Below are 20,177 nucleotides of genomic sequence, written 5' to 3' on the forward strand. Positions count from 1 at the left end.
CCGTAAGTAGTGGTCATCCACTGCAGTAGTAGCCCTTGGCTGGCCTGAACGAGGCATGTCATCGACAGTTCCTGTCTCTCTGTATCGCCTCCATGTCTGAACAACATTGCTGTGGTTCACTCCGAGACACCTGGACACTTCCCTTGTTGAGAGCCTTTTCTGGCACAGAGTAACAGTGCAGACGCGATCGGACTGCGGTATTAACTGTCTAGGCATTGTTGAACTACAGACAACACGAGCTGTGTACCTCCTTCCTGGTGGAATGACTGTAACTGATTGGCTGTTGGACCCTCTCTGTCTAATAGGCGCTGCTCATGCATGTTGTTGACATCTTCGGGTGGGTTTAGAGACACCTCTGAACTGTCAAAAAGGAACTGTGTCTGTGATACAATATCCACAGTCAGCATCTATCTTCAGGAGTTCTGGGAACTGGAGTGATGCAAAACTTTTTTTGATGTGTTTATATGCGAGTATAGGTTCATATAATTTGAAAGGGGCCCACTTTATGCCTCCTGTGTTGTCTAAAAGATACTTCCAGCTGGTATCTCAGACTTGTGTATGAATTCCCTGCCTGATCTTTCGACACCAACTGAGCTCAGTGCAACAATGAACAAGATGTTACCAGTGTACTCAGTGGTGACTCCCAGTCTGTGTGTACACCACTTACTCTATCTCAAGTGTTATTTGTAACCATGATCCTTTCATGTGTTCATGCAAGTTACCAATATTCAACTACAGTGCATTAATAATTCCAGCCCTTTTATAAATGACCCACTCACATTAATGTGACCACCACATATATTCATCAGCAGCTTGCAATAGCCGCTCACAGATGGCAGCAGTAGCAGTGGAGAGGGTTTAGAAAGTGTCAGGGGGAAAGCAAGGGAAACAGTGTGGTCATTGTCCTAATGCAGAAACAGAGCGATTGATCTACCATCCAAAAGGGCAAGATCATTGGCTTTTGGGCAAAGGGTGGAAGCATTTCTGAAATGGATAAGTTTGTAAATTGTTCATGTGTCACCATGATTGAAGAATACAATGCATGGCAAAATGGTGCTCTCCAAAAGTTGGCACTGAGGCAACTGTGCTGCACCACATGTCATAGATGACAGGGGTGAAAGACAGATGCACAGATGTGTACAGGCAAAGAAATTTGCAACTGTTGAGCAAATGACCCCCCAAATGAACCAAGGGCCTACCAACAGTGTCTCCTCAATGACCATTCAGCGAATGTTGCTGCCTATGGACCTCTGTAGCAGATGCTTGGTTCATACACTCATGCTGACTGCTGTTTATTGGCAACAAAGGCTGAAATTTGCACGTGAATACCAAAATTGGATATCCAATGAATGGCAACAGGTAGCTTTCCAGATGAATCACATTTTACGTTCCATCGGACAGATGGCCATTGGTGGATACAGCGTGAAACATCTGGAAGCAAACTGTATGCAATGATCATTGTAAGTGTCGAGGCTACAGGAGGGAGCATAGTGGTCTGGGGAAAGTTAATATGGCATTCCCTGGCAGTTTAGTCAGTTTAGAAATGAGGGGATATGAACACAGTCAGCAGGCTCAAGCACTGTAGTTATGTAGGGATGAAGAGGCTCACGCATAGACTAATGTGGAGAACTGCATCACCTCATTCTTTGTACTAAAGACAATAACAGCTGCACAACAAGAACAACTATGACTACTGTGGGTAGCATTATGTTAATAGAGCTTACACAATGTAGAAAATGACACTTTCTTGTTAGTACATATGTCATTTGCAAAATAATCAGAGCTATTAATCATCACAACATACACTATAATATGTGTTAAGTATTTTTAGAAACAGTGATGAGCAAATATATGGTATTGGGCTTCAGTTGATTACGTAATTGGTCTCCGTTTTTGTAGGTGCCATCTAATTGTGGCTCGCTGCTTGCAGTATTTCAAAATGAGTTCTCACTGTTGCACATTGTGACCTCTTCAGAGTTTATTTTCATGATAGTATTGGTCCCTTCTCCCCATCCCCTCCCCTGCCCCACCCCCTTAAAAGTGGTTGTCCGAAATAATCTCCATACTAGTCTCCTAATAAATGAGTATGAAGGAGAGGATATGTGCCTGCCAACTGATTTTTTTCTTGTGGGCTTACTTGAAGAAAATTGTTTACAAACAGGAACCATTGATTATTTGACTTCCCCTTAGTATAGCACTGCCAATCTATTACACTGGAGATTTTGTAGTGTATGTTAGACTGCCTGTAAAATATTGTGCACACTGATAGAGGGTATCATTTTAACTAGGTGCTTCACTAAATGACATTGTGTGTGGTACTTTGTGCATCATTTTGCTTAATTACAGACCCCCCCCTCCTTCCTAATACTGCCCAGCTCCAGAACGTGTGACACAATACAAACATCTTTGCAGACAAAATAACCAAAGCTGTCTTTGGAAATAGTTATTTGAACTTTCTGCATTTAAGATAATGGACAATTATAAAACAACAAAAGAAAGTACCCTCTGTGGGACTCAAACCCCCTTATTTTCAAGCTCTGATGGTTGTTAACTGACTTTGGCTACCCCTACCAAATTAGTTGTTGTAAAGCTTGGCTTCCAGTTACCATAATCCAATAACACAATACTGCTTCCTATTCCCAGTGGGCATTTCATGTTGTAATTTGTGTTTTATTTCTATTTATAATTATGTTACCTTTTTGTTGTGTGTCAAATGTGGGCCTTTGACTAATGCTAATAGTTTATACTGCCTTAAAGTGTAGAGTTGTCGTGTAGAGGGGCCAACATATGTAGTATGAGTGTAACTACGAGCTGCATAAAACTGAGTTAAAGGAGGAGGCTTTACCATTCTGTATATTTAAACTGTTGTTACCAATTGTATTTTATTCTACCCATTGCCATTTTAAGTCTCCATTTTGCCAAGCCACACACACAATTGTTGAATCAGTATTTATTTCATTTGTTGCTATTATATTATGTTACACCCATAAGTTCATTTGGTTACTTTATTATGAAAATGATAGATTGCTATTCACTGTAAAGATGACATGTTGTGTTGCAGACAGGTGTAATGAAAAGACTGTTACATATAGGCTTTTGGCTAAAGCCTTCTTCAGAAAAGAAAAACACACACACACAAGCATGCATACTTCACATAGACGACTGATGTCTACGGCCCCTCTGGCCAGCCTGCAACAAAAACATGTCAAACAGGACCGATTCGGAGCAGGGTGGAGAAGTGGTAGGAATAGTAGGGTATGGATAGGGAAGGAGGAATCAGAACTGCCTGGCAGAACATACAGGGACTACTGATGGCATATCAGGCTGCCAAGCACAGCATCTGGAGGCTGTGGGAGAGGGAGGTGGAAGGAAACGGGTGAGTAGAAAGGAGAGGAGCAGAGAAGGGAAAAAGACCAGTGGGTCAGTGCACAATGATGGTGACGAGAGGTGAGTTGTGAGAGTTGACAGGACAGAGGGGGTGAAAATATTTGGGTAGATGGTGTGGGGACAGTAGGTTACCATAGGCTGAAGCAGGGGCGGTTTCGGGAGTGGGGAACGTATTGTAGGGATAACTCCCAACTGCACAGTTCAGAAAGGCTGGTGGTGGAGGGGAGGGTGCAGGTAGCCCAGTCTGTGAAGCAGCCATTGAAATCAACTATGTTATGTACAGCTGCATGTTGTGCTGCAGGGTGGTTCACTTTGCTATTGCCCATTGGTGGTGGACAGCTGAAAAATGATTGCAACAGAGCTGGTATAGAACATGACTGCTTTCACAGATGGCCCACTTCTAATGGGGTAGAATAAGCCTATGACAGGATTGGAATGGAAAGTGTTGGGTGGGTGGATTGGGCTGGTCTTGCACTGGGGTCTTCCAGAGGGATATGGTCTCTATGGTTAGGGGTTTGGATTGGGAGTGGCACATGATGGACTAGGATCTTGTGGATGTTGGGTGGGCAGTGCAACACCACTTTAGGAGTGGTGAGAAGGATCGTGGGTAGAACGTCCCAAGGCTTCGCTCCAGGTTGTTGCACCTGTTCAATGCATTTCTGTTGTGGTCTGGCGAGAAATAGCAGTCATCTGTGAGTGATGTGTGCTTGCATGTGTGAATGTGTGTACATTTTTCTTTTCTGAAGAAGGCTTTGGCCAAAATCTCATATGTAACAGTCTTTTCATTGTTCCTGTATCCAGGAGTCATCTTTACAGTGAGTAGCAATCACTCCTTTTCATAATACTGTGGATGAACCATGGACCTTGCCGTTGGTGGGGAGGCTTGCGTGCCTCAGCGATACAGATAGCTGTACCGTAGGTGCAACCACAACGGAGGGGTATCTGTTGAGAGGCCAGACAAACGTGTGGTTCCTGAAGAGGGGCAGCAGCCTTTTCAGTAGTTGCAAGGGCAACAGTCTGGATGATTGACTGATCTGGCCTTGTAACAATAACCAAAACGGCCTTGCTGTGCTGGTACTGCGAACGGCTGAAAGCAAGGGGAAACTACAGCCGCAATTTTTCCCGAGGGCATGCAGCTTTACTGTATGATTAAATGATGATGGCGTCCTGTTGGATAAAATATTCCGGAGGTAAAATAGTCCCCCATTCGGATCTCCGGGCGGGGACTACTCAAGAGGATGTCGTTATCAGGAGAAAGAAAACTGGTGTTCTACGGATCGGAGCGTGGAATGTCAGATCCCTTAATCGGGCAGGTAGGTTAGAAAATTTACAAGGGAAATGGATAGGTTGAAGTTAGATATAGTGGGAATTAGTGAAGTTCGGTGGCAGGAGGAACAAGACTTCTGGTCAGGTGACTACAAGGTTATAAACACAAAATCAAATAGGGGTAATGCAGAAGTAGGTTTAATAATGAATAGGAAAATAGGAATGCAGGTAAGCTACTACAAACAGCATAGTGAGCGCATTATTGTGGCCAAGATAGATACGAAGCCCACACCTACTACAGTAGTACAAGTTTATGTGCCAACTGGCTCTGCAGATGACGAAGAAATTGAAGAAATGTATGATGAAATAAAAGAAATTATTCAGATTGTGAAGGGAGACGAAAATTTAATAGTCATGGGTGACTGGAATTCGAGTGTAGGAAAAGGGAGAGAAGGAAACATAGTAGGTGAATATGGATTGGGGCTAAGAAATGAAAGAGGAAGCCGCCTGGAAGAATTTTGCACAGAGCATAATTTAATCATAGCTAACACTTGGTTTAAGAATCATGAAAGAAGGTTGTATACATGGAAGAACCCTGGAGATACTAAAAGGTATCAGATAGATTATATAATGGTACGACAGAGATTTAGGAACCAGGTTTTAAATTGTAAGACGTGTCCAGGGGCAGATGTGGACTCTGACCACAATCTATTGGTTATGACCTGTAGATTAAAACTGAAGAAACTGCAAAAAGGTGGGAATTTAAGGAGATGGGACCTGGATAAACTGAAAGAACCAGAGGTTGTACAGAGTTTCAGGGAGAGCATAAGGGAACAATTGACAGGATTAGGGGAAAGAAATACAGTAGAAGAAGAATGGGTAGCTCTGAGGGATGAAGTAGCGAAGGCAGCAGAGGATCAAGTAGGTAAAAAGATAAGGGCTAGTAGAAATCCTTGGGTAACAGAATAAATATTAAATTTAATTGATGAAAGGAGAAAATATAAAATGCAGTAAATGAAGCAGGCAAAAAGGAATACAAATGTCTCAAAAATGAGATCGACAGGAAGTGCAAAATGGCTAAGGAGGGATGGCTAGAGGACAAATGTAAGGATGTAGAGGCCTATCTCACTAGGGGTAAGATAGATACTGCCTACAGGAAAATTAAAGAGACCTTTGGAGATAAGAGAACGACTTGTATGAATATCAAGAGCTCAGATGGAAACCCAGTTCTGAGCAAAGAAGGGAAAGCAGAAAGGTGGAAGGAGTATATAGAGGGTCTATACAAGGGCGATGTACTTGAGGACAATATTATGGAAATGGAGGAGGATGTAGATGAAGATGAAATGGGAGATATGATACTGCGTGAAGAGTTTGACAGAGCACTGAAAGACCTGAGTCGAAACAAGGCCCCCGGAGTAGACAACATTCCATTGGAACTACTGACGGCCTTGGGAGAGCCAGTCCTGACAAAACTCTACCATCTGGTGAGCAAGATGTATGAAACAGGCGAAATACCCTCAGACTTCAAGAAGAATATAATAATTCCAATCCCAAAAAAAGCAGGTGTTGACAGATGTGAAAATTACCGAACTATCAGTTTTTATAAGTCACAGCTGCAAAATACTAACACGAATTCTTTACAGACGAATGGAAAAACTAGTAGAAGCCAACCTCGGGGAAGATCAGTTTGGATTCCGTAGAAACACTGGAACACGTGAGGCAGTACTGACCTTACGACTTATCTTAGAAGAAAGATTAAGGAAAGGCAAACCTACGTTTCTAGCATTTGTAGACTTAGAGAAAGCTTTTGACAATGTTGACTGGAATACTCTCTTTCAAATTCTAAAGGTGGCAGGGGTAAAATACAGGGAGCGAAAGGCTATTTACAATTTGTACAGAAACCAGATGGCTGTTATAAGAGTCGAGGGACATGAAAGAAAAGCAGTGGTTGGGAAGGGAGTAAGACAGGGTTGTAGCCTCTCCCCGATGTTGTTCAATCTGTATATTGAGCAAGCAGTAAAGGAAACAAAAGAAAAATTCGGAGTAGGTATTAAAATTCATGGAGAAGAAATAAAAACTTTGAGGTTTGCCGATGACACTGTAATTCTGTCAGAGACAGCAAAGGACTTGGAAGAGCAGTTGAATGGAATGGACAGTGTCTTGAAAGGAGGATATAAGATGAACATCAACAAAAGCAAAACAAGGATAATGGAATGTAGTCTAATTAAGTCGGGTGATGCTGAGGGAATTAGATTAGGAAATGACACACTTAAAGTAGTAAAGGAGTTTTGCTATTTGGGGAGCAAAATAACTGATGATGGTCGAAGTAGAGAGGGTATAAAATGTAGACTGGCAATGGCAAGGAAAGTGTTTCTGAAGAAGAGAAATTTGTTAACATCGAGTATAGATTTAAGTGTCAGGAAGTCATTTCTGAAAGTATTTGTATGGAGTGTAGCCATGTATGGAAGTGAAACATGGACGATAAATAGTTTGGACAAGAAGAGAATAGAAGCTTTTGAAATGTGGTGCTACAGAAGAATGCTGAAGATTAGATGGATAGATCACATAACTAATGAGGAAGTATTGAATAGGATTGGGGAGAAGAGAAGTTTGTGGCACAACTTGACCAGAAGAAGGGATCGGTTGGTAGGACATGTTCTGAGGCATCAAGGGATCACCAATTTAGTATTGGAGGGCAGCGTGGAGGGTAAAAATCGTAGAGGGAGACCAAGAGATGAATACACTAAGCAGATTCAGAAGGATGTAGGTTGCAGTAGGTACTGGGAGATGAAAAAGCTTGCACAGGATAGAGTAGCATGGAGAGCTGCATCAAACCAGTCTCAGGACTGAAGACCACAACAACAACAACGTGGATATTCCAACCTGGACTTGCCATTGTTTGGTTCCTTTACTGTAGTTACATTTTGAATATTGGAACTGGGATGTTATTCATTGTGTATTTCCCTTTGACATTCTTGGTGTGATAGGATATTGTTACAGTGCTTATATATAAGGATATTTGATGTGTATCAATGAAAATAATCAATTTTTGAAAATATAATGTGATTGGATGGTTAAAAAATGCTACTCTCCAATCAGTGGCAGAAGAATATACATATGAAGGTATTTAAATTTTCAAGCTTTCAGAGCCAGTGGCTTCTTCTTGTGGAAGAAGTGTTGAAGGGAAAGGAAGAGGAGTGAAAGAAAATGACTATGAGGTTTTGGATGAAATGAGAGGGAAAGACATGTATGCACTTTCCTGGAAATTCTCAGCCTCTGATTACTTCATGTTAATCCTTGTATGGTGTTAAAATTTTCGTATGAATTTTGTGATCTCTGTGATCTTTTTCCATGCTTTTGTTCCATTTTTCTGTCTTTTTCCAACCTCTACTTCTTCTTTTTGTCACTCCCAACATCTCCAACACTCCAAACCTTCCTCTCTTGCCATGTTAAACCCCATCACATATACTTCCATTCCTTTAGAAATCGCACTTTTGCACTATTAAAACTAAGGTCCCACATTGTGTTTCTTGAAACTTGCTTGTTCCTGGGAATTACTCCCAAAGGCCTAACATTGGAAGTCCCTGTTTCTGGATGTAATCCTACCCTACACCACCCTCTTTTTCAGTTTCAAATACAGCAGTCTCTTGCACTTACCTGGTTAATCTGTGACTTACATGTCTTGTCCATAAGTTTCCACTCTGCCAGACTTTTCTCTTCCTACAAGTTTCTGCAGTTACCTGCCACTAAAGTTTCCTTGGTTGGTATTGTCTGCCAAGCCAACTTCAAACTTCAACAACATGCTAGATTTCACCTGAAAAACTATCCCACCTTCTCCTAAACAATCTCAGCAGTGGTATTTCCGTTCCTGTCCATCTACAGCTCCCTAAAAGACCACACTATCAGCCACCACTCTTCTCCTATGAACAGAGTTTGGCCAACCTTCTTAACATCCCCTAGTCTTCACCACTGCCTCCCAGACAAGTGATATGTCAATCACAAGATCTAGTCACAACAGTACAATGTTCTCAACCTCTCGTCTAAGGTACTCTCCCTTCCGAAATTATCTCTGTTATCCATGGATCTCACATTCAGCCCTAAACTTGCATATTGAATCTTTCTGCATTGGTGAAGGACCTACTTTCCTCCACACATTATGTCAACTGGAAATATATCTTTGCAACACAACCCCAAAACCTTTTCAGCAGCAAACCTGACATTGAACCCTGCCTTGAGCAGTTCTGACCACAATTCCAACTTGATCCACCTCCACTATCTCAGAATCATTCCTTCCAAGAATTCCTCACACCCAGAATTTGTTCACAATCCTTTCTCAGGTCCCTACAACATGATCCTAACCTGTCTCCTGCAGAACTGCAGGCTCTTTATTCCCTAAAAACTGATGACTCCATTCCCTTCCAGTGATAAAGGATCTACTACTGTGGTAATTAACCACTGGGAGTGTGTAAACGTAGGTCTGAGCCAGCTGTCTGATGCCTCTATGTACTGTATCTGCCATGAAGATCCCACCCCTGTGATTCAAAATAACCTACAGTCCCTCCTTTTCTTCAGGCCCCCACAAGAATGTCTTACGCCACCCAATGGAAAATCTAGAATGGAATGTAACAATATTAGAGAGGAAAGTTGCTACTCACCATATAGCGGAGATGCAGAGTCGCGATAGGCACAACAAAAAGATTCACACAACTGTAGCTTTCGGCCATTAAGGCCTTTGTCGGCAATACACACACACGCACGCACACACACACACACACACACACACACACACACACACACACACACACACACACACACACACACACCACATACAAATGCAAACGCAACTTGCACACACGTCTGCAGATTCAAACAACTGAAACTACACTGCAAGCAGCAGCACCAGTGCATGATGGGGGTGGGGGTAAGGAGGAGGCTGGGGCAAGGGAGGGGGAGGGATAGTATGGTGAGGGTGGCAGACAGTGAAGTGCTGCAGTTTAGATGGAGGGCAGGAGAGAAGGTGGGGAGGAGGTAAGTAGCAGAAAGGATAGAAATATAAAGAAATTAAATAGTAGGTGTGGCGGTGAAATGACGGTTTTGTAGTGCTAGAATGGGAACAGGAAGGGGGCTGGGTGGATGAGGACAGTGACTAACAAAGGTTGACGCCAGCAGGGCTACAGGAATGTAGGATGTATTGCAGGGAAAGTTCCCACTTGCACATTTCAGAAAAGCTGGTGTTGGTGGGAAGGATCCATATGGCACAGGCTGGGAAGCAGTCATTGAGATGAGGGATATTATGTTCGGCAGCGTGTTCAGCAACAGGGTGGTCCACTTGTTTCATGGCCACAGTTCGTCGGCGGCCATTCATGCAGACAGACAGCTTGTTGATTGTCATGCCTGCATAGAATGCAGCACAGTGGTTGCAGCTTAGCTTGTAAATCACATGACTGGTTTCACAGGTAGCCCTGCCTTTGATGGGATAGGTGATGTTAGTGACCAGACCGGAGTAAGTGGTGGTAGGAGGATGTGTGGGATAGGTCTTGCATCAAGGTCTATTACAGGGGTATGAGCCATGTGGCAAGGGATTGGGAGCAGGGGTTGTGTAGGAATGGAGAAGTATATTGTGTAGGTTCGGTGGATGGCAGAATACCACTGTAGAAGGGTTGGGAAGGATAGTGGGCAGGACATTTCTTATTTCAGGGCATGACGAGAGGTAATTGAAATCCAAGTGGAGAATGTAATTCAGTTGCTCCAGTCCCGGATAGTACTGAGTTATGAGGGCAATGCTCCTCTGTGACCGACTGTGGGACTTTGGGAGGTGATGGGAGACTGGAAAGATAAGGCACATGAGATTTGTTTTTGTACAAGGCTGGGAGGATGATTACGGTCAGTGAAGGCTTCAGTGAGACCCGTGGTATATTTTGAGAGGGACTGCTCATCAATGCAGATGGGATGACATGGGTGGCCAGGCTGTATGGAAGGGACTTCTTGGTATGGAATTATTGGCAGCTGTTTAAGTGGAGGTATTGCTGGTGGTTAGTAGGTTTGATATGGACGGAGGTACTGATGTAGCCATCTCTGAGGTGGAGGTCAACATCTAGGAGGGTGGGTGTTGGGTTGAGTAGGACCAGGTGAAGCAAATGGGGGAGAAGTTGTTGAGGTTCTGGAGGAATGTGGATAGGGTTTCCTCACCTTCAATCCAGATAGATGTATAGCTGTCATCAATGAATCTAAACCAGGTGAGGGGTTTAGGATTCCTCTAGATGGCCCATGAATAGGTTGGCATAGGATGGTGCCATTCGGGCCCATAGCCGTACCCCGGATTTGTTTGTAGGTAAGCCTTCAAAGGAGAAGTAAATGTGGGTGAGGATGTAGTTGGTCATGGCGGCTAGGAAGGAGGTTGTTGGTTTGGCATCCATAGGGCGACTGAAAAGGTAATGTTCAATAGCAGTAAGGCCATGGGCATTAGGAATGTTAGTGTACAGGGAGGTGGCATCAATAGTGATGAGAAGGGCACCGTGTGGTAAAGGGACGGGAACTGTCAAGAGTCAGTGGAGGAAATGGTTGGTATCCCTTATATTTGAGGATAGGTTCCGAGTAATAGGTTAAAGGTGTTGGTCTACAAGAGCAGAGATTCTCTCAGTGGGGGCATAGTTACCGGCCACAATGGGTCGTCCTGGGTGGTTGGGTTTATGGACTTTAGGAAACGTAGAAGGTAGGAGTGCAGGGAGTGGTAGGGGTAAGTAGAGTGATGGACTCTGGGGAGAGGTTCTGAGATGGGCCTAAGGATTTAAGCAGCAACTGGAGATCTTGCTGGATTACTGGAATGGGGTCAATGTGGCAACGTTTGTAGGTGCAAGTATCTGACAGCTGACGGAGTCCTTCCGCCAGGCAATCCTTGTGGTTCAAAACAACGGTGGTGGCACCTTTGTTTACAGGTAGGATCATAAGGTCGGGATCATTTTTCAGATGGTAGACTGTGGTTCTTTCTGCGGATGTAAGGTCCCGACCACTTCCTCCACCGACTCTCCTGTCCTTTTATCACACGGTGCCCTGCTTGTCACTATTGATGTTACCTCAATGTACACTAACATTCCTAATACCCATGGCCTTACTGCTATTGAACACTACCTTTACAGACGTCCTATGGATTCCAGACCAACCACCTCCTTCCTAATCGCCATGACCAACTATATCCCCACCCACAATTACTTCTCCTTTGAAGGCAGTACAAAAAAATCCAGGGTACGGCTATGGGCACCCGAATGGCACTAATGTATGCCAACCTATTCATGGGCCATCTAGAGGAATCCTTCCTAAAAACCCAGAATCCTAAACCACTCACCTGGTTTAGATTCATTGATGACGTATTTGCTATCTGGATTGAAGGTGAAGACACCCTGTCAACAACTTCTCCCCCATCTACTTCACCTGGTCCTACTCAACCCAACAAGGCACCTTCCTAGATGTTGACATCCACCTCAGAGATGGCTACATCAGTACCTCCATCCATATCAAACCTACTGACCACCGGCAATACTTCCACTTTGACAGCTGCCACCCATTCCATACCAAGAAGTCCATTCCGTGCAGCCTGGCCACCCATGGTTGTCACATCTGCAGTGACGAGCAGTCCCTCTCAAAAGATACCGAGGGTCTCACTGAAGCCTGCACTGACCGTAATCATCCTCCCAGCCTTGTACAAAAACAATTCTCCCGTGCCTTATCTTTCCAGACTCCCATAGCCACCCAAAGTCCATGCAGCCACATATGTGCGTTTCCCTCATATCTCAGTACCAACTAGGATTGGAGCAACTGAATTACATTCTCTGCTTTGGTTTCAATTACCTCTCATCATGCCCTAAAATGAGAAATATCCTGCCCACTATCCTTCCCACCCCTTCTAAAGTAGTATTTCGCCAGCCACCGAACCTATACAATATACTCGTCCATGCCTACACAGCTGCTGCTCCCAATCCCTTGCCACATGGCTCATACCCCTGTAATAGACATTGATGCAAGACCTGTCCCATACATCCTCCTACCAGCACCTACTCCAGTTCGGTCACTAACATCACCTATCCCATCAAAGGCAGGGCTACCTGTGAAACCAGTCGTGTGATCTACAAGCTAAGCTGCAACCACTGTGCTGCATTCTATGCAGACATGACAATCAACAAGCTGTCTGTCCACATGAATGGCCACTGATGAAGTGTGTCCATGTAACAAGTGGACCAACCTGTTGCTGAACACGCTGCCGAACATAATATCCCTCATCTCAATGACTGCTTCCCAGCCTGTGCCATATGGATCCTTCCCACCAACACCAGCTTTTCTGAAATGTTCAAGTGGGAACTTTCCCTGCAATACATCCTACGTTCCCGTAACCCTCCTGGCCTCAACCTCTGTTAGTCACTGTCCTCATCCACCCAGCCCCCTCCCTGTTCCCATTCCAGCACTACAAAACCGTCATTTCACCGCCACACCTAGTCTTTTAATTTCTTTATATTTCTCTGCTTTCCGCTAATTACTCCCCTCCCAACCTTCTCTCCTGCCCTCCATCTAAACTACACCACTTCACTGTCCGCTACCTCCACCATACTATCCCTCCCCCTCCCTGCCCCAGCTTCCTCCTTATCCCCACCCAGTTGTCACCCCTGTCATGCACCCGTGCTGCTGCTTGCAGTGTGGTGTCAGTTGTCTGAGACTGCAGACGTGTGTGCAACTTGTGTTTATGTGTGTGTGTGTGTGTGTGTGTGTGTGTGTGTGTGTGTGTATGTGTGTCTGTTGCTGACAAAAGCCTTAATGGCCAAAAGCTATAATTGTGTGAATCTTTTTGTTGTGCCTATTGCGACTCTGCATGTCCACTATATGGTGAGTTGCAACTTTCCTCTTTAATATTGGTACCCCACCCAAACCACACAACCACCCTTTATTATCTTCCTAAGATCCACAAGCACAGTTACTGTGGCCGTCCCATAGATACTGGCTTCAAAGCATACACCAAATGTATATATGCTGTAGTTGATCAACATTTGCAACCCTTAGTACAAATCCTTCCCTCTTATATTGTAGATGTAACCATTTCCTAGACCATCTGAAATCTGAGCTCGTTCCACTCCCACCACACCTCTTGCTTGTTACTATTGATACCACTTCCTTCTATACCATCATCCCCCATGTACGTGGTCGATTTGCTGCTGAACATTTCCTCAGTCAGTTTCCTCAGTCAGTGCACATCTGATTCCAGATCTATGACAGCTTACTGCTCACCTTAATCAACTTTATACTTACCAAGAACTGCTTTAACTTTGAGGGGCAGACAGTAAACAGGTCAGGGGCACAGTCATGGGAACCAGAATTCCCCTTCCTCTGTCAACCCTTTCATGGGTTACTTGGAGGGATCTTTCCAGGGATCCATAAGCCTTCAGCCCCTGGTTTGGTTTTGATACTGTGATGACATCTTTGCCATATTGAGAGGTGGCTGACCTGTTAAAATTCTTTGACTCTCAAAATACATTCTCCCAATTAAATTTCATGTGGTCCTTTTCTGAATCCCATGAAACTTTCCCTGATGTTGATTTCATTGTCACCAAAAGTCAGCTACACTCTTCTGTTCTCATTAAACCTACGACAAACAAACAATCCTTACATTTCAACAGTTGGCATCCTTTCCACATCAAAAGTTCCCTCCCATACAGCCTTGGCATTTGAAGCAGCTGTATTTGTTCAGATGCAAACACCACCATTCTCACCTCATCCTTCGCTGTATGTAATTACCTCACCAGCCTAACTCAAAAGCAGATTTCCCGTGCCATCACATCCAATCCTGGTACTGCTGATCCCTCAAAAATACAACATATAAGTACACCTCTTGTAACTCAGTGTTGTCCTAGTCTTGAAAGTATTAATTGGCTACTCTGACAGGGCTGTGAATTCCTAAAATAATGCCCTGAAATGAGGTCCATTCTGACATTTTGCCCACCACACCTTGAATAGCTTTCCACCACCATCCCAATCTCCGTAGTATCCTTGTCAGACCCTATGCTCCTCCTGCACCCATTTCCCTGCCCTATGGCTCCAACCCCGTGACGGTCTGCACTGTAAGACTTATCCTGTGCATTCTCATACCATCACCTATACCAGCCCCTTGACTGGCAAAACATATACTATCAAAGGGAGACACCTGTGAAACAACAAGTCATATATCAGCTGGTGTGTAAACACTGTCCGATCTTTCACATCGGCATAATATGACCAAGTTATCAGTTAGAGTAAATCGGCACAGGTAGAGGATGTATACTGGCAAAAAACAGTATCCTGTTGCATAGCATGCTCTACAACATGGCAATCATGGCCTCAGTGCCTGTTTCGCCGCTCGTGCCATCTGGATTCTTTCCCATGACACCAGTGTCTCAGAACTCCACAGTGAGAACTGGCATTACAGCATGTCATTAGTTCTTGCCACCCACGTGGCCTTAATTTATGTTAATTCTATGTTCTCAGTATTTATTAACAGTAACTACTCCTTTAGTTTTCTATATCTTTTATTTTGTGATCTAGTTTTCCCTTCCCACCTCACACATCTGTTATGTACAATGGGCTAGGCAGTCCTCAGTAATCAGTCTTTCCCTCTCATCCTGTTCTGTAAGTCTCCCCTGACCTGGGGTTCTGGGTAATTTTTCTGAATTCTCTCCATTTCCTAAACCTTGCCAGCCCTTTTCCTTTGCCCCTCTTCCTTCCTTTTCAAACCTCTTGCCAGTAGGAGGACCCACTGGCTCCGAAAGCTGACAGATTTAAATACCTTTATATGAGTGTTCTCCTGCCACTGCTTAGTGAGCGGATGTTTGACGTGTGTTACATTTTTGTATGGTTGATGTTAAATTTACCCCTCTGCCCTCCTTTTCCTAAATACTCCCATTTGTGATTTCATCTTGTATTGCTGCATGTACATGTTAGTCATAATAAATACCTGCACATTTGGATTTTTGTTTGTATTCAAGTTTTGCATGCACACTCATTTTGTGTATTTTACACTGCGCAATTTATTATAACGTTAAAACAAGAAAAACTGATTTGATTCCTATTACAGCAGATTTCATTCATTAAATTATAGTTCACTCTGTTAACATGCTCATGAGCCATGGTGTTGAAACTAGAGTGTTTCTGAAAGTGTCGGTGAAAGTGTGTGTCTACAAATCAAAAGTGTTAAAACTTTATAAATTAATCAGTTCTATGTGATTTCTATATCTTAGGTTTCAAGTAAGTTCCTAAAATTATCTGCATAACCATTTTATTAATTTCATTTTTCTTCTTACCTGTCAGGTACTTTGTAGAGCTGTTAAATAGTGAAGGGCCAATAAGACTGCAATACATTATTAAAAAATGGGAAAGCGCTAACTTTCAAGAAGTGAAGACATTTTTACCACAATATGATGGTGAGTCCTACATAAGCGCCTGACACAGTTCAAAAACCTGATAATCATCGTGCATCAGGAACAATCTCTTTGTAGTAGAGGTTTTTCTTCTATGTATAAATATATTTTCATACCAATTTTGTTATTACAGAAGATATCGTAACAGTACATGGCTTTTCATGTAAACACTTTTTTTATTTTCCAGGTATTGTTAAGTTCCTACTGGCATCCTGTCAGTGTGCAGTTGTAGAGGACACAATATGCTTAGCGAAGGATCTTCCAATTGCTTATAACACCAGTAAAACTGATTTAGTGGATGGTCTGAATTTCACTTTGATGGACGTGTCTTCTTTAGAAGACAGTGGGACAGAAAATAATAATCGTTTTGTAGATAGTAGTGTTAAGAATGAGAGCATTTCTAATAATAGTGATAAAGCAACAGTAGATATAGTAACAAATTATTTGGATAATAGTTCTTTCACCAAGTTAGAAAATAGAAACAGTGAATTGCCATTATCTAACATACCGATTTTCATCCCAGCTTCAGAAAAAAATGAAACAACAGATATTGCTGGTATTAATGATAGTTATGCTGAGAATGCTAATAATAAAATGTTGATGGACGTTGGGCATAAAAGTGAGAATAATTTTGTTAAGTCAAGTGATAAAAATACAATAGAAATAATACAAAAATCACCAGATTATCCCACAAGTTTAGAATTTGAAGATCATAATCACAATTCACAGACATCTGAAATGCCCACTGATTCTGAAGATTCTGTAGTTAAAGAGATGCAGCTTTCAAACCTGAAGCAAAATTATAAATTATTGTTTGGTGGAATGCAGTCTAATAGTGTGGAAGAAAGGCTACCATTAGATAATGTAATAAGTGCTTCAACAAGTAATACAGCTTTACAGTCTAGCAGACAATCATTCATTGTAACAGAGCAAATGAAATTTAAGTATGATGACAGGGAGGAATATTTGTCAGAAAGTAAAGCTGATAACATTTCTGTACAGACAGAAGGGAGAAAGAGGCCATATTTTGACTATGAGTTTGAGTCCAATATTTTACCAGAAAACCTGAAAGAAGAAGAGTTCTTAAACAAATCAGTGATAGCTTCGTTACGTTATCCTCAATGTGCATTTGATGAAAATGAAGATTGGGTAGATGAATCTGTTTGTGACATAGATGTTAATATTGCACCACCACCACCAGCAGAATTCAGAGATGAGGCTGTTCTGCCACAAGGTAAGAAAAGCTGAAGACAAAATTCTTTTAACTTTGTGTTTGTTAAAAATTGTGTTTGGAACTCTTACTTTTCATTCCTTTTCCTGAAGTATTTCGTTTAAAATTCCTTCTGTTATGTATATTAACCAAAATGTTAATATTTTGTGAAACTGTAGCAAAATGTAGGAAGACCTGCAGATGATAGGTGTGGGGACTAGAAGTCGACCAAAAACATCGGATATACGAGTATATCACTGGAAACAGTAACAGCAGTAAAATACTTAGCAGTAAATTGTCCAAAGTGATATAAAGTGGAATGATCACATAAAACTAGCTGCAGAAAAAGTTAATGTCAGGCACAGAATCATTGGAAGAATCATGAGGACATGTAACTCAGCTGTGAAAGAATGGTGTAGGAAAAACTCATTCGATCAGTTCTTGAATATTGGTGACCAGTCTGAATGCTCAACAGATTTCACTGGGGGATCTCACAAGAGAGGCATTGTGTGTCATATATTTATTGTTGAAGTTCATTCCATGAGGAGTCAAGCTACATGTTATTTCCTTCCACATACGTCTTGTAAAATGGACACGACAAGGAAAGAAATTAGTGCTTTAGGGAGACTTGTCTCACTCCTTCCTTTAATAAATGGAAGAGAGAGTGGGAGAAATGGTGGTAGTAGAAACGCCTGCCGCCACGCACAGTTTAGGTGTAGATGTCAAGTAAATACATCTTTATTTTTTTCTGAAATTGTTGGAACAGTATTTATACAGACCAAAACTAGTTACAAAGTTTACTGTACATTGGGATATTTTGAAAATAAAGCAAGTGTGTGGCTTAATAAAATGAGTTTATCTAGTGAGAATTACTGATAAGCCATTAAGTTTCTCTGAAGTATTCTAAAAGGTACAAAACTGTGTGAAAGATGGCAACAGGCTTTTGGTTTGCTATTTTTTCTACAGTTACCACTTTGTCTCTGTTACTGTGCCCAATTGCAAACTGAACCATATTCCTATTGGTGATGTGAGCTTCAGCCTCTTCTCAGACTCATAGACGTCTGCTCAGTTGCTGTTAGTAACCATGACGTTGCACATCAAAACCACATGAAATATTCAGGTCTTTTCAAATCTAGTGTCACATATCTGCCATTTACCATTGTCTACCATCATCATACGATTGCTGGCAACAGCCACAATCCAACCTACCTATGGTCCAAACTCGTAAAATGTATTTTGTTCTGTTTTTGACTGTCCTTTATATTCTGCATGCATACATAAGAGTCTATCAAAAGAGGATAATGTGTGTGCAGAAAGTAAAAAGTAATGGTTCTCATATTCATTTCTGTTGTATGTTATACTTTATTTCTTGGAAGTTGGAGAGAAACATTACTATCGTGTCAACAGGTCTACATTTAATTTTCCTCAGTAAATTCACCCTGTATGGCTGCCATTTGTTATGGATTTCCATAATTATTACAGATTTATCAACATAATTGTGAGTTATGGGTAGTTACTAAAAAATTATGGGAAATACATTTTATCTCTTGACGTTTGTTTTTATTTATTTATTTTTTTTTCTTTTTCCTTTTAAAAATTGAAAAAGTTACTGTTTTTAGTCCCTAATCGTATATTACTAAAATCTATTATGGATTGTAATGGTTTCCTTCTTGAGTCCACAGTAAGACTGTTTGCAGAAGATTTCGTCACCACAGCCTACAAAAGACATATTTACACTGAGCATGAAACGTATTCTGCAACATTGTTTAGGGCTAGAACTGTACTACCAACATTTGCAACATGTTGCCAACATCTTGGCAACAAAAAACAAGTGTTCCATGCCCATGTCAGTACAGATCAAAGGATCATTATTACTGACCTGTTATCGCTAGATACCACTATGCAACAGTAAAGTCTCTCATTTCCCAGTATTGCAGAAGCAGCAACAGCAACAACAAGATTCTTTATCTGACTAAGGGAAAATTTATCATTAGCGAGTTCCGTAAGCTGCTACCATAGTAGAGGACGGCGACAAAAAATAAATAAATAAATAATGTTGTTTGTAAATAAGTTACATAGATCTGCAACCAGTCAATTTTTTGAATAATTATGTTATATTCAAAGAACCAGTTTTCGAACCTTTTCAGGTTCATCTTCAAATGGTTTCTGAAACATCATTATTTCTAGCATAATGCTGGGTGCTGGCTTGCAACAGTATGGGCAGAAAAAATGGAAAAAAAGCTGCCCATAGTGTCGCAAGCCAGCACCCAGCATTATGCTAGAAATAATGATGTAACTTTCAGAAACCATCTGAAGATGTGCTTAAAAAGGTTCGAAAACTGGTTCATGGGATGAAACATAACTATTCAAAAAAAGTGAATGGTTGCAGTTTTATGTAACTTACATTCAATTAACAGTCACAGCTTCTAAAATATCTATAATGGATAAGCTTAATAAATAAAGTTGTTTTTCTGTGAGGCAGAAATGAATTATATAGGAGACAGGAGTTGTAGCGAACGTAGATGTGGCAGGGGAATCATCTACTGTATATTTTCCCATTACATTCCGTGAGAATGTGAGTGACATTAAGGCTAATGAAGTTGACTTTATTGAAAATGATAATTTGGATTAATTTTAGTATGAAAATAAAAGTAAATATATGAGCAATTTAATATATCTTATTGATTTAGGGTCAGAAAATGTCTGAAATATAGCATTTAAAGGCCTGAAGCAGGAAGACTTCATTTGGTCATTGAAGAGCTTACATAAACATTTTGTTCACAAAGTGTTCATATATAACATTTGTTACTGAAAGCATATTTCGCTCTGCGCCATGAAATTTACTACCATTTTTTGTTAGTTTCTCAGATAATTTACTTAAA

At 41.7% G+C, this 20,177-nt stretch overlaps 1 protein-coding gene across 5 annotated transcripts in view; it reads left to right on the forward strand.

The window, feature by feature from the left end:
* Positions 1-20,177, forward strand: part of LOC124609238 — a 330,778-nt gene that overhangs the window by 163,951 nt on the left and 146,650 nt on the right. For all 5 annotated transcript variants that reach the window (XM_047140056.1, XM_047140059.1, XM_047140060.1 and 2 more), the window contains exons 18-19: positions 15,976-16,088; positions 16,273-17,319. In XM_047140056.1, the coding sequence (XP_046996012.1) occupies positions 15,976-16,088; positions 16,273-17,319 (1,160 nt within the window). The remainder of the gene's footprint in view (positions 1-15,975; positions 16,089-16,272; positions 17,320-20,177) is intronic.

Source organism: Schistocerca americana, chromosome 1 (genome assembly GCF_021461395.2).
Source record: "Schistocerca americana isolate TAMUIC-IGC-003095 chromosome 1, iqSchAmer2.1, whole genome shotgun sequence".
Lineage (NCBI taxonomy): Eukaryota > Metazoa > Arthropoda > Insecta > Orthoptera > Acrididae > Schistocerca > Schistocerca americana.